Raw genomic sequence first — 15,820 nt, 5'->3', positions numbered from 1 at the left:
TATAGCTTCTAGTTTGTATGTATATAATGCACATTTTAATTTGTACACTTAAAAAATATATATATTGTGTTCAATATGTATATATATATATATATGGATTTTATATCATATTATATATTTTATATATATGTGTTTTATTATATATTCTTACAAGTTCTAGGCGACGGTTGGAAAAGTCGTTTTATAAATGTTTAAGAAATTGTTTTTTATTTTTATTTTTATTTTATTTATTGAAATAAGTACATAGATATAATCGCATTTTTACTCTAGTTAATAAACACAAATGAAAACTGTTAACTATTTACCACGAATAAATATATTTAACGAATGCAAGATCGGGATTATGCACGATCTTTTTGCACAGTTTATTACTTAAAAAAAAAAGTAGGTATATATATCTGGTTAATCGGAGTAAGTCTCCATAGAGTAAACTGTAAGAACTGTATGACTGGCAGTAAGTTTTGGCGCTTTAATTCGGAATTAGTTTGAACTTAAAACGCAACGCGTCGACTTTCAAGACTTGAATTAACTAATTGTTTTACTTAAATAATTATAATTAGTGGACAAATTAATGAAATTCGCAAAATCATTGTCGGCTTGTAATTAGTGACATATATATATGTATATATATTTATATATATATATATGTATATGTATAGGGTTAGCTGTCAGTAAAAATATTACACAATTAAATTATGCTATGGACGTTTTAAAAAATGAATTAACTTAGGTATTGTATAATAATTAGTACATACATACACACATACAAAAAAGCATCAATTCAATTATTAATTTTATTATATTCTTGTGGTATTTAGTTTTAGTTGTTCGTTTTAAGCTGCTCTTGAACAAAGTTTATGTTATGCTTAAAAGTTTATGTTTTTCTTCTCCGCTTTTTCCTCCCTTTTTTTTTTTGAATTCTCAATTTCTTGTTTGTACAGGCGCATTTTATCTAGAGATTTCAATTCTCAAAATGAACAGTGCTTTCTGCATCTCACCCTCTCTCTCTTTCGCGCTCTCTATGTCTCTTTCTCAACTGTGAACACATATCTTGTTGTAAATATACAAAAATTTGCATAAATAGTTTTGATTGATTGACCAAGAGATTAGTATACGTACACTGCACAAAAACACTTGGCATAACTACACAGTGCGCAATTTGCATTCAGTTTTGATTTATCTATATATCATTTAAATGCAGCAAGCAATATGAAGCTAGTTTGATATTGCTCACTTTTAAGACTTGCATATCAAAATTGCAGCTTTCAAGTTTATTTCTTAGGTTTGGTTTCATGAACTATTGTATATATTATAAAATTAAGGACCAGATCGCAATTTCTTAGTGTCAGTTTTTCAAATGAAATGATATTCAGACACATTACAATTTCTATCGAGTTTTATTTACTACTTATTTATAATCAGAGTAAGCTGAAGATTACGATTTCGAAAAGAAATAGATATCAAACTTCTAATTTTCAAAGTGGCAGCAAGATTTCGATTGCATATTCATGAATTATGACTGGAGTTGAGACAAGAGTTTAGCCTCACATTGTTTTCGTACAAAATGAATTATTATAATTATCAACTTTTACTAACTGTCTAGGTTTATTGTTTTTACATATTTAGAACCGATTTCATTGCCATCTAAGTAGATCATAATGAATATATTGTATATGCAATTACGATTGGTCTTCATATTATTTTAAAGTCGTCGCCTCGTTTTGAGTCTGTAATTTCAGTTCTGTTTTAAGAAACTAAATACTATATCGGAGCCTGTGTTTGACAAATTATTCACTGATTCTTGCAACTTCAACACTGTGTAACTATTCAAGTGAGCCGTGGTGTATGTTTGTGTACGTTGCCCGTGAAGCGCTCATATTGCAAAATATTTGCACTGCTCAAAATTCATAAGATAGTTTTTTTTTTTGGTTTTTAAGCGAAATTGAAGACATCTGGCCACACTTAATTAGCTGCAAAATGCAATGCTGGGCCCACTTTTTCAAGGGCTATGCATACGACTACGAATACACTATAAAAGCTGTACTATTATATTATTACTTTTAGTTTTTCAATGTGCAAAACCAATTAAAATGCATACAAAAAAAAAATTACATACACCAAAAAGACACAAATTTTAACTTGCAACGATTTCGTTACAATATTATTTTCTCATTTTTGTTGTTGTTGTTGGGTTTTTGTTTTTCTCAATCGAATTAGTTTTGATTTGCTTGTAACAAAAGTAAAATAGGTGCATTCCACAGACAATTTTGATCAATCATGATTGATCACATAAAGACATATATTTGCGGAACAATAAACACAAATGTATCTTACAAATTAACTTCTGCTTGTTTCAGATGCAAAAATACAATTTTTAGCAATATTTTCTACTGAATGCGCCCAATTTTCAGATTTTTCTTTTTTATACCTCGAAAAAGATAGATCTATTTTACATTTTTAAGCAAAATAAGTATATAAACTGCGAATTTTAATGCATTTTTTGGTGCGCGTTTTTCGTTTCTTTTCTTTTTTTAATTTAAATTTCGTAAATCGTTTTTCTTTTTATTTTGCAGACACTTAAAGCAGTTTAATTTTTGTTCATTTACACACGCACACACACACACACACACATACACAGATACACACACACACGCACACGGAATTAGTTAATAAACTTGGGCGTAGTTTTTGAATGCACACAAACTGAATGAAAGCAATCTTTGGGCCAACTGCCACGCCTCTTAGACGTAGGTGGCAACGGCAGCTGTGCTCGTCGTGGCAGCGCGGTCGCCGCCGCCAGCGTTGCTGCTGCTGCCAGCGCCAGCTGCACTAGCTCCTCCAGCATTGACTCCAACGGGCTGCGGCTGCTGATGCGCTGCGGCGGAGTTGTTCAGCGGCTGTGGGCTGACCGGCGGCTGCAGCTTGCCGGGCACATACTGCCCAATGAAGGAGCCGTCCTCAGTGAACTGACCTGTGAATGGGGAATGGAGAAAACGGTTAAGACTTCAAGCCAGCCACATGGGTGCATATGTATATTAATATCTATGTTATACGCGTAAGTGTGTTAGCCATAACCAACACCAGTTTGTGTGCGAGTTTCGATTGGGTTAGTTGCATTAGACGCGATGCAGTTTTGGTAATAGATGTATATAGTATTATTTGAGGCTCTTGTTATTAGACATTTGTTGCATGTTCATGTTTCAGTTTGATTAGTCGTGTTTGGATCGTTTGTTATTTGGGTTTGTCTCGAATATGCATGTTTACAGCGCCAAGCTACAATTACAGGGTATCTAGACTACAATATACAAGCTGCATGCTTAATTAACATTACCTTGTGTTATACACGTACAAACTAAAGTTGGGTTTCGCAGGGTTTCACAGCTAAAAACAAGGTTCTTAATGCCAAATAATTATTGTAACTCAATAATAATCTATAATCGAAAAAAGTCTTCAAATGAAAAATAGACACGGCTAAAGACTAAATAAAGTGGCTTTTATACAAAACATAATATTTCCGACCAAATGCTTTCACTGAGCCCACGATATTGAAGCCCAATGCTGATGAACTTTTGCTCAGGTGTATAAGGTAGAGTAAACAAAAAAAATATATATCTAAAAATTATTCAGGCTAAGTATTTCATGCTCCAAATAATAAATAAACAAATTTTTTAATATATTTTGAAGGATAATATAAAACTTTGAAAGTATTGATGCTGATAACTACTTGGAAAATGTTGAGCTACTTAGGCACCGGAATGGCCCGGTTAAGTTTCCCACTCTCCTTTATAGATTAAGAAGTATATTTGTTTAAGTTTTATCTAGTTTCAAATCGTGATCATAGTGTGTTTTTATTATATAACATCAGATAGGCTAATGTGTCTGAAGATTTTGGAAATTGGTATGCAAAATATTCACTTCTTTTTTTTGAGTCAGAGCGTAAACCGCAATTATACACTGTTCAAAATTGTATTCAAAATGTTTTTAAGTATCGCTTGAAACGTGATCTTTTAGGAATTAGGAGTAAACATCAAATAAAACAAAAGTTTGTGACTTCCTTTTTGCCAGTGTCATAATTGAAATGTGTTTTCTGCGAAAAAAAAATATGATGTTGCTTAAATTTACACTTTAGATTTGATTGTTTACTTTTTCTTTATTTCGTTTGTTGGTTTTTCTTTCTAATATAGTAATATAAAAATGCAATATTTTTATATAGTTGTTTTGTTTGTTTAATATTAAATAGATCTACTACACACAAAAAAAAAAAACATAATATGCATTTTTCTCAATTTGTTTTTAGTTTTTCTTTTTATGCAGAAAACAAACCGTTTACAAAGTACAGTTTACAACATTTCATTAAATGTAACTGTCCAAGCGAATTGATAAAAAAATTATGTATATATAAGAAATAATAAAATAAAACATATTTCATTAAAATACATAGTACACAAAATTAAAATTATGAAACAAAACTAAAGAGGATTGGAAAAAAAATTAAATAAAATACACACGTACGCAAATTTTTTTTAAAGAAGGGAGCTAAAAAAACAGAAAATGTACATTACGTTTTTTAAACAAAATTTTAAATTAAGACTTATTTATATTATTTATATATGTATATATGCATTACATATTAAACAAGGTGAGGACAGATTTTCAGTGTAGAAGAGAGCGGTACAGTTAGAGAGCAAGCGTGTCTGTGCGTGTGTATGTGTGAGAGAAACAGAAAGAGAGCGAGCAAACAAAACACGCAGCTGCTTTATTCGAACGGTGGAAGGGAGTAGCGGCGGTGGTGGGGTGAGGGCTGGGCTTGGAGTTAAGCATTCTTGGTTCTCTGCCACTGCTCCACCCCCCCTTCGGCGACGGTGATCCTTGATTAAGCCAAGGCGCCAGAATATGTTTTTTGTTTGTTGCTTTTTTTTCTTTCTTGTTTTGTTATAATAGCCTTTTTGCTGCATCGTTGTTGTTCTTTGTTCTTTTTCTCGTTTTTGCTTGGCAGTATCATTTTTTTTTTTTAATTTTGTTTTGTTTAGTTCTAGTTTTAGTTACTTTATAAAAAATATTCGCTTTCATGTTGAAAATGAACTCGTCGCACTAAAAATTAACTTAAAAAAAAACTTTGATTTTCAATTAGAATTTTGGGCGCTGTTGATGTAATTGTTGTTGTGGATGTTTGTTGTTGTTGTTGTTGTTGTTGTAGTGGAGGGGCTCGGTTCGAATCGGTTCGGTTTATTTGTTGCTGCTGTGGAAGCCGCGCTGCTTACAAATTAAATCAAAGTCCTTTGCGTCCATATTGACCAATAAAGGAACCATCTTCGTTCATGCCTGCATTTCGTCATTTTTATAGTACAGCATTTTATTTTATATTATTTATTATTTTTATGTATTTATTTTATTTTTTTTTTATTGAGGTGTTGTTGTTTTTATTTGTTGTTGTAGGTGTCATGTGTTGTTTTACGGAGTAAACACAAAAAAACAAATTGAAGAAAAGAAAAAAAAATGGAAAAATAAGTAAATTAAATGTTGTGCAAAACGAATAAAACATAAATTAAAGGAACGAAACACAAGTAATTAACAAAACGCAAAACATTAAGCAATTATTGATGAACTGGGCCTATTGGATAAATACACATATGTATGCATACAAAGGTAAGCACATACATATACAGATATGTATTAACATAGGATCATCCACTTGCTCCGCTAAGTGTCACAAGCCAAATCGATATTGGGTCCATGTCTCTGAATAAGTTTAATTTTAAGAATTGAATTTCGAGCAATGCGACTGACTAAAAAAGCAAATCAACAAAAGCAAGCCAGCAAATGTTCTACTTATTTTATAAAGAGAAACGTGGCGTTGCCAGACTTCGTTCATAGCCCAGTTAAGTTGGCCGCACTAATTCAAAACATTTCCCTAATACTTTAAACTATTTGAAGTATTTTTAAACTCTTACAAAAATTTCTATAATAGCTCATTGCTGTTTGACAAATATATATAAGATGGACCTAAGATATATTATATAGATATTTTAACAGTCGTTCTGTTGCGGTATATTTCCATATCAAATAAAGAGTTTCAACACTTTTTGTATAGATAGCTTTGTTCAATTAAATCAAATTTGAGTCTGTTATATTTGCAATCAGTAGCTAAGGTCCTGCACCACGAATCCTATATATACCTAAATTTTTCATTTTGATTCTGTCACTATATTTTTAATATTTTCAATATTTTCCGTTTCCATTCAGGTGAACACATAAATTGAATTTCAAATATGTATAAATTGTTGCAGACTCTATAATAAAACAAGAGAATCTTGAAAATGAGTTATCAAATCGACGACAACATTTTTACTGCCATGTTCTCCAATTGTCTACTATTTCTAATGCCCACTTGGCTCGACGAGCTTTGAATGGATGATCCTAGCTCATATGCTGGCTATGCATGTGCATATAAATATAAATATATATATATATATATATATATATATATTCACAATCTGCAGCACCGATGACAGTTAGTCGTAACAACTTAGAGAGCATAGAGAGAGAGAGAGACAGAGAGAGAGAGAGAGAGAGAGCGAGCGAGAGGAGGACGCGTGCAAGAAGGTTGACAAAACGATTAAGCGAAGCGCGACGCAAGAAGCCAGCCAAAAATATATTTATATTTTTTTATTTGGCTGCAAAAACAGCCAACAGCCAAAAGATGCAGAAATGCATAAATAAAATGCCAGGCAAAGTGGCTACCTGAACGAAATGGTTGAAGAAAGATGAAGCCAACGCCGCCACCGTCGCCGCCCACAGTTAGAGTTATATGGTGTGTGTGTGTGTGTGTGTGTGTGTGTGTGTATAGTGTAGTGTGAGTTTGTGCAAAAACATAAATAATCGAGAGATGATTGTGAGACTAGGCTGAGTGAAATTGTTCGCTCATGACTTTGTCGTAGGGCGGCGGCGATGACTGCAAGTGAGGCTGGGGCAAGGTCGATGGCTGCTTGATGCCCACCTTGCGCGCAGCGGTGGCAGCATGACCGGCGGCTGTGGTCACAGCTGCAAACAGCACCAGTATCAGTGCCAACATCATCATCATCATCATCATCATCATCATCACCATCATCACCATGATCATCATCATCATTATCATCAAAAACAAAAAAGGTTGACAAAAACAAATGAAAATTTGTAATAAAATAAATTTAGAAGAAAAAGAAAGATATAAACAAACAAACAAACAATGACATGGACTGAGACACTTGGAACACTTAGGATGAACTGGAGTTAATTGTCGCTCTTACCTGTATCGCCATCGCCGTATTCGGCCATCGAATCGGTATCGCTCTCCACGCCGGGCTTATTCGCTGAACTAACGGATTGGCGACCAGCGCTCTTGTTGTCCAAACTGTAAAGGCAAATGGGTTATCGATACATTCCACACATACGAACAGCAATTGATCGATAACAATATTTGGAGTTATGCTTACGGTTGCGAGTACTCGTGAAAACCGCCCTCATCCGGATAATCGCGCCTGCCATTGGCCAGCTCGCGATCGTGCACATCATATTTGCCACCACGATTGCGACGTATAATGCAAATGATGATAAACAGGATTATGATGATGGCCAGAGCCAACATCATGCCAATGAACCAGCCGGCATTCGCCAGAGTCTCGTTGCGCACCATTATCGGTCCCTCGGCGCTGTTCGTATCAATTTCGTGTGTGGCGCTCTCCGTGTGATAATGTCCATCGACGGACACAACGCGGAACTCGTAAACTGTATCCGGATCGAGGCTGCCCACCTCTTGATAGTCGACTGATTTCTCGGGTTCTTTGTTAATCCATTCCGTTTCGCCCTTGATTCTGTTAAAAATCAATTATTAAGTATTTGGTTTTAGCTTGAATGTTAATGGTTGATCTAGGTATTGCAATAATTTAATCTAACTGTTCAAGATTTGTTTTAAGAACGGAACCAGTTCGAAATTGTTCGCACAGCATTATATTGAACTAGATAGCTAATTCACATCCTGTACTTGCCTGTACTTGGTGAAGAAGTGTGAGCCCGAACGGCCATCAGTGCTGGGCACCCAATTTATACGGTAGGTGGGTTGACCATTCGGCGACTGGATCGGCTCCCATGTTAGGGATGGTGTGGATGGCGGCTCAACATCTTCGCCCAGTGTGGTCTTCTCGATGTAATGCCTGGAATCAGGAGAAGCAAATTAGAGAAACGGTACAAATGAATAGTCAGACGGAGAACGAGAGGAATATCTTACTCGGTGCCCTCGCCCATTTTGGTTGTGGCTGTGATGGAGATGCGATACTTGGTCTTCGGTTTCAGACCGGCCATTTTCATGCGTGTAATGCGAGGATCGGTGATATGGGGTTCATATTCGCGTCGTTCGCCCACATAGCTGCCCTTGACCACCTCATAGTAGATTTTGTAGCCAGTCAGCTTGCCATTGGGATTGAGCGGCTTCTTCCAGGTTAGCCAGAAGGCTGATGAGCCCAGCGGATAAGCCTCCAGAGATTGCACTGATGACGGCACACCCTCGGGCGTGTCAAAGTCAATCACAGCGCTGGGCGGTCCATTGAAGCGACCATTGTAAGCCAGGACGCGGGCATAGTTCTTGGAGTCGGGCTTGAATTGTGTGACGAGCGCACCGTTCTGGATTGTGTGTATTTCACGGAGCCCCTCTTCGCCCTCCTTGTCCGTCCAGGTTTGGATCTTGTAGCCCTTGAAATGGCCGCGCACCGATTCCGGGCTAACTGGATTCCAGCCGACATAGGCATGGGTCGCACTGGTTACTTGCTGCATGCTGAAGTTAGTGGGTGCCTCGAGGGGACGGTCCTCGCCAGAGTAGCCGATCACCTCCTCCGCGTCAACATTCGATTCACCGCGCTCATTGATGGCCACCACCTTGATGTGATATTTGACGAATGTCGGCTGATCGGGAATCAGCAGATTGTTCTGGCGCCAATCATAGATATCCTTGTTCTCCCAGGTCGCAGCGGGTATGTCACGCTTCCAGCTGACACGATATTGGAAGTTGGGAGCATTGTGTTCAATCTCCGGCATCGGTGTCCATGTGATGACCAAATTAGTTGGCTCTGTGCCCTGGCCGACAACGTTGTCCGGATTCTTGTACGGCACATCCGGCTGTGTGGTGCACGCCTCGCTATGCCCCGACGGCGGCGATGGGCCGATCTTGTTGAAAGCAATCACACGGTACGTATAGTTGGCCCACGGCGACATTTGCAGTACAAATGAGAAGTCTGTGCTGGGCACCTTCTCGTATGCCGTATCCCAGGAGGCGGGCGTGAACGAGGTATTGAACTGGATCGTGTAGTGTAGAATGGGCGAGCGATTATCACCCTGTGGCTCCCAGGAGATCTTTGCCTTATCGGCTTGGCATATGATGCCTATCAAACGGGGCGCATTCGGCACATCCTGCACTATAAGATTTGCCTTGGCCGTGGCCTCGTCCAGTTGAGTGCGCGCAACGCACGTGTATTCGCCCGAATCCAGTTCCATGGTTTTGGCAATTGTCAGCGAATTGTCGTTGGTCTTGACAAATCGTGCCTCTGCATCAAAATCAATCGGTTGGCCATCCTTTAGCCATTCGATCTCCAGGTCCAAGGTGTCATCGTGCGCTTCGTTGCAACGGAATGTGGCCGATTGGCCGGCGGCGACCTCATAGTTTTGCGGCTCCTGTGTTATCCTGGTGCGCTCCTTTACCACCAGTGAACCCTCGGCCGTCGCATTGCCAAACTTGTTGACCGCCAAACAGGTGTAGTTGCCGTTGTCAGCGAAGGTCACCTCCTGTATCTCCAGATCGCCCGATGGCAGCACATTGTAACGACCACCGGTCAGCCAGTTATTATTGTGGCGCCATTTCACCTGGGGCTTGGGTGCACCAAAGACGCGACAACGCATTGTGATGTTGCGTCCGTTGACGGTGGCCTCGGCACGTGGTGGCTCCTGGATCTCTGGGGGCAGTGCGAGCACATTTAGGTACACATCCTTGTAGACATAGCCAAGGGAATTTGTGGCGTTGCAGCCATAATTGCCCGTGTCCTTCTTTACCAGATTCACGATCTTAATGTAGTTGTTGGTAACGGTGCGTCGAGGATTTGGTTCGCTTTGCGCAATCGGCTTGCCATTGTGTATCCATTGAATGGTCGGCTCCGGATGTCCGGCGGCCTTGCAATTGAATATGACCTCCTCATCCTCGGCGGCATTTTGTATCTCCGGCTCCTCGGTGAAGTAGGGTATGGCATGAATTTTCAAATTGATCGAATAGGATTGCGCCTGGTCCACACCATTGGAAACGTCACAGTTGTAGGTGCCCTCATCGTCGAAATTGGCCTGCCTAATCACCAGAGATTTACCATAATTGCCTTGGGTAATGCGATCGTTCCATTCCACCCGTTTTCCATCCTTGTACCAGACGGTTTGCGGCAACGGTGTGCCGCCATAAATGCAAAACAGTTCGACACGTTTGCCGCGCAGCGCCACCTCGTTCTTGCGGGTCACATACTGACGCTTGGGCGGATAACGATTCTGGGATGCACTCACGCCCATCTGCTTGACGTCCAACAGTATCTTATTGCCGATCTTGTACTCGTTGCGGAACACTGACGTTGCCGAGCAGGCATACCAGAAATCGCCGCTGGCATCATCGCGTGTCACATTGGAGAACCAGAGTGTGCCCTCCGGGTCGAGGGTCATGCGTGAATTGTTGATCGACTTAATGCCCGCATCGATGGTCTGCTGTATCAGCCAGTTGACAGTGGGCTTTGGCCAGCCATCGGGCGCCTCGCACTGCAGCGAGAATGGTTCACCCTCGACGGCCTCAACGCTGCGGGCTGCCTCGTCCTTGAACGCATTCAGCTCCGCCTTTCGCACAAACACCGAATTCGATGTGGCAACGCCAAACTCATTGGAGGCAAAGCACTGATACTGTCCCAGATCCTCATCTTTGGGTGATGTGATCACCAGTGTGCCACGTCCTGGCTGGCGCAGCATACGATTGTCGTACGCCTGCCAGTCAAACTTCTTGCCGTTCTTGATCCATCTATATCTGTAAATAGTTAAAGCAAATGCCAATTCTATGAGTCAAAAAACTATATTACGTTTGGGTATGTTTTCTATTTAAAGACAAGGCAGATCGTGTCGGGCGTGCCCGACTAGTAGATATATTAATAGCTTTTTTAATCCCGGCGATCGATGGGTTCCTAGATACGGCTGGACCGCTGGACGGACATGGCTAGATCGCCACGGAAGTGTCTCCTTATGGCTCTTACATGCATTTGCACAAAACCCATTATCAATGGGTCTAAGCAGCGACATTTTCATGACATGACAATTACCCACTTAAACTAGTCAAAATGCAATGTGTACCGTATTAATGAGGTCTTCGAATATTCCTATTAGAGCCACATGATATAGTAGAGCAGCTACTTATATGATACGGCTTTGCCATGCATAAGACTTTTAGTTGAATTTGATTAGGTTATTATAGCTGTAGGCAGATTAAAGAAATAACTAATTAGCTTAAACAGCAAGACATAGATGAGTTTTCATTTGTGTTTCCTGGTTGGGGAATTGCGACTCATTAAGTGGCGGCGCTCTAACAAGTTGATTTCCACATTTAATTTGACTTAATAAACCCACATATTTCTCTATATATTGCTTTTCGCTTCTTTCATGGCGTTCCTTGAGCGATGAGACATATCATATATGTACATATTATAATTATGACAACTTGTTTAATTTCCAATTGCGAAAGTGGTTCATTCAAGCCTAGGCACAAGAGGCAGACGGAAGGGGGGGGGGGGCTCCAGAGGGAGCATCTTATACGCCTCTCAGCTTGACGTAATTGCAATTAAGCGCAAAGGAAGTTAACGAGAGCAACAACTCATCGTATGCCCATTTTTTAAATCATTTTTCGGAAATTTTTCAAGTCATACTCTTTTTCTCTCTCCCCCTCTCTCTCTCTCTCTTTTTCTCTATCCATGTATAGCACTCAAAAACCCAAGTCAATTATGCGAACTGCTCGGTGCTTGAGCTTGTTAAGCGTTGAATTTTTTTTTTCTTAGTTTTTTTTTTTTATATTTATTTGACTTAAGCGGCAGCCGAGACATCGAATCGCTACTCACCTACCGACCCCGACCCCGCCCCCGCCCCCATCGCTGACAGCAGCTGCAGGTCATGGAATAGGTCAATCATTTGAATTGTTTTTAAGTGTTGTAAGTTGCAGCGCAGCCACTAAAAAGGGGGCAGAGCTTGAGGCTGTTGAAAACTATGGCTCTGGGTTTGTTGAACTTGTAAATTTGTTGAGGCTTGTAACTGATTTCAAATTCATCCACAAAGTTGCAAGTTCTAAAGTTTGTTGTGGGCTACTTTCAACGAATTTCAACTATCGCCTGAAGAGATTTATTGCTTGAAGATAGTGTTGCATAACGATTGAAAGTGTGCCAGTTATCAGCACTGATTTTTATACATATCGCTAATAGAAGAAGAAGAAACAATAAATGCTGCGGAGCTTTTATTTATCCACTTGTTAGTTGGAATGTGAAGAGATCTTTTCTTCTGCGGACGAACATATATTAATATTGCAATATTGCTGATGTACTTTTAACTATCGGCTAAAATATGGAACGGAAAAAACGGGAAAACCATGAGAAAATGTTGGCACGGTAAAAACTAAGTTCTTCCTCTGTTCTAACTGAATGTTGTGTTATTTGTCTAATAGTATCTTAATCTACAGTGCAAAAGGTTTCTTTTATTTTTGAATTTGTACGTTTTTTTTTTATATATTATAAAGTTTGAAACGTTTACGAATGCAGCACACAAAAGAATTGAAAGCAACAAAACTGTTTTGTCGCTAGAGAAAAATAGCAAGAAACTGCACGTTTATACGTAAAACGTGTTCGTACAAATGGTATGCCATTTATCTTGTTCACAGGGGATGTCAGTCTGTTAGTTCCCACATAAATCCATAGCAATGCTTATGTTACGGCATGACAGGACATGCAACATAATCGAGTGTTGCCGTGTTGCATTTGCATTTGCGTTGCCAGCTCTTGACTCAATTGCTGCTGTTGCTGTTGCTGTTGCCAGGGCGATGGCGATGGCGATGGCGATGACGATGACACATTAAGTTGGGCGGACAAGCCCATGGGTTAAGCATAGGCTAACCCTCAGTTAACCCCAGTCAATAAATACAACTGCCCGAAGCGCTGACTCAGTACGCCCAACAACCCCACAGCCCACGGTCCCCGTCCTGTATACCCTACACACACTCTGTTTAGTTCAGTTCAGTTCAGTTCAGTCAACCAAGTCGGCGACGCTGACGCTAACGCTGGCGTGTCACCATCAGGCAACACCATCAGCATGAAGGCAGTCAAGCGGGCAGGTGGCGGCAGCTGCCGTTGCTGCTGACCGACAAAGTTGAGCAGCCCGGGCCAACACTAAGGCCAGCCAAATGTGCAGCGGGCCCAGACACAAACAGCTGCTGACTTGGTCTGGAATCCCTTGCGTTATGTATGCAACTTCCTTGAGCCGGCTGGTTATGTGTGTGTGTGCTTTTTGTTGTGCTGCCTGCTTGGCTGCCACTTAACCCCAGCGACTTTATGATAGTTTTTCCGACGGTTGCTCCTTGCCAGCTATCTCTCTACAGACAGCCAACTCAACTCGGTGGGCTGCCTGGGCTAAGTAAATGCGATTAAAATCTCTATAGAAATTGCGACGAGCCAGCGGACGTAGCTGCTCATGGGCGGGGCAGGCGTTGCGGGCAACTGTATGAGTCATCCACAGCCAGTGATGGGTCGTTGTAATTTGCATAGAGGGGTTGCAAAGCCCAACAGCAAAAAAAAAAAAAAATTTGAACCAAAAACAAAAAAAAAATGTATTTAACAAAATGCCATAGCATACTTTCTTGCGCATTACTGTACGGCTGTGTTGGAGGCTATGAAGTGGCACGCCCCTTGCGGCTGCTTTCATCTGCATGTAGCATGTAGCATGTGGCATGTGGCATGTGGCATGCGAATGTGGCGCCCTAACCCAGTTATATGCACATACAAAATGCCAGTTGACTGACTGCCGCTTTGAACTAAACAACAGCAAGGAAAAGAAAAGAAACGAAAACCACAAAAAAAAAAAGAAAATAAAACGGAAAACAAGAAGATTATATACACATACAAATTGGCGGAAAAAAAAAAAACACAAAGAAAGAAAAGGCTACAGCCATGGCCCTATAAAAGAAAAGCAAATGGTTCGTACATTTAACTACATCACGTTTCGTATAATCGGTTTTTAAATGTGCGTTATTTAAGAGGCAGGTTTTCCATATGCTTCGCAGTTTGGCATGTTTGGCCAACGTATTCCCTGCCAACATTTTTTATTATACTTTTAAGCCTTATACTTCTTTCTATCTACACAAACTTACGCCCAGACATTCAGGTATTTGTACTGACAAAGCCCTCAAATGGTATAGGCATTAAATTGCCGTAATATAAAATTTATCTGTTATATTTTATGGTAATCAATAATTGAATATATGTATGTTTTTTGATAATACTGTGTCGATAATCACTTGAGCACCTCGCTGAATTTCGACTTATTTGTCAAGCTAAAAGTTCGGTAAAGTTTCTTGGAATTCGCACCTAAGCCAATAAGAAAGTATATAAAGCCGACTTTGGGTAAAGCATGAATTTTTATAAAAAACGACCCAGTAGCTATTCCAGCCAGTCCGTTGAGGCAAGTTACAACTAATTTGTGATGTTGTCGACAGGAAACGCCAAACTTTAAATGGCCCACCCGCTCCATTCGGCTGACTGGGACATGGGTCTGGGTAACTTGAGCTTGGATCAGGCAGCATATGGATGGCGCCGCGAAGCAAACAAACGTTAGCTAGTTAAGTATATATATTATATATATATATATATATATAGAGAGAGAGAGAGAGAGAGAGAGGGCGAGAGAGAGGGAATCAGAGAACCAGGGAGTGGATATAGAAGACTTCGCTGGGCTGTGTATTTTGTGGGTATTTGCGGCTCAAGGGTTGGCAATGCGCATTGTGTACAGCGAAAAGCTTTTATGCCAAAGTTGTGTGTGTATATCCCTCAAAGTGGAGCACAATAGAATTGTCCAAAAAAAAAAAAAAAAAAAAAAAAAAAAAATGAAAAAAGAAAGAAGAATAAAAATAAAGTTGTGAGGGAGGTGCGGCGTTTATAAGGGAGCTGTGACTTTCACAGAGAACTGGGCGTGCCCGGGGTCGCGCGTTGACACTCTGTGCATGTCAAACGTGCAATGACACCAAAAACGCCGACAAGGACCTCAACATGAAACCGTCTCCAAGGTATCAACAACAACAACAACAACAACAAGAGGGCGTTGGTCATAAAAATGGGACACAAGTTTTAGTTGACATTCTTGTTGATATTAATGGGTCGCTAACATGCAAACAGGTTATATATATATATATATATACTTCCGAGAAGTCCAATACGCTCATCGCACGGAAGGCGTACACAATTAGCTGAGGTCTTAGCAACAGGAAGGCAAATAGCTTTAGTTAATTATAGAGCTAACCTTTTCTTTGGGCACAAAACATTTACAAGCCCGTTGATAAAAAGCTCAAAAGATAGTTTTTGTTGTTATTTGAATGAAATAAATCGATTAATCGATCAAAACTATTTTTATAAGTCACATATCAAAGCTTCGTTTAGTTAATCTACTCCAACTCCATTCGGTTACGCCCATTGTGGGCGTACCCTAAGCTACTTATCTTATAATGAAATGCTCTCGTTTACACCAAGCTTCAGCT

At 39.9% G+C, this 15,820-nt stretch overlaps 1 protein-coding gene across 4 annotated transcripts in view; it reads right to left on the bottom strand.

Moving 5' to 3' along the window:
• Nucleotides 1-854: 854 nt before the first annotated feature.
• The window catches only part of Nrg (Neuroglian), a 43,578-nt gene continuing 28,612 nt past the window's right edge, over nucleotides 855-15,820 (bottom strand). For 2 of the 4 annotated variants that reach the window (XM_032440114.2, XM_032440113.2), the window contains exons 4-8: nucleotides 8,264-11,071; nucleotides 8,025-8,189; nucleotides 7,473-7,850; nucleotides 7,287-7,390; nucleotides 855-2,971 (exon numbers count right to left, since the gene is read on the bottom strand). In XM_032440114.2, coding sequence (XP_032296005.1) covers nucleotides 2,742-2,971; nucleotides 7,287-7,390; nucleotides 7,473-7,850; nucleotides 8,025-8,189; nucleotides 8,264-11,071 — 3,685 coding nt within the window. In that variant the 3' untranslated portion in view covers nucleotides 855-2,741. Of the gene's footprint in view, nucleotides 2,972-4,938; nucleotides 5,323-6,741; nucleotides 7,042-7,286; nucleotides 7,391-7,472; nucleotides 7,851-8,024; nucleotides 8,190-8,263; nucleotides 11,072-15,820 lie in introns of those variants that run through there. The other 2 variants (XR_011416160.1, XM_002055346.4) reach the window with 2 other exon arrangements.

Source organism: Drosophila virilis, chromosome X, assembly GCF_030788295.1.
Source record: "Drosophila virilis strain 15010-1051.87 chromosome X, Dvir_AGI_RSII-ME, whole genome shotgun sequence".
NCBI classification, from domain to species: domain Eukaryota; kingdom Metazoa; phylum Arthropoda; class Insecta; order Diptera; family Drosophilidae; genus Drosophila; species Drosophila virilis.
The sequence above is the reverse complement of the archived record's forward strand: the minus strand, read 5'-3'. Positions and strand labels throughout refer to the sequence as shown.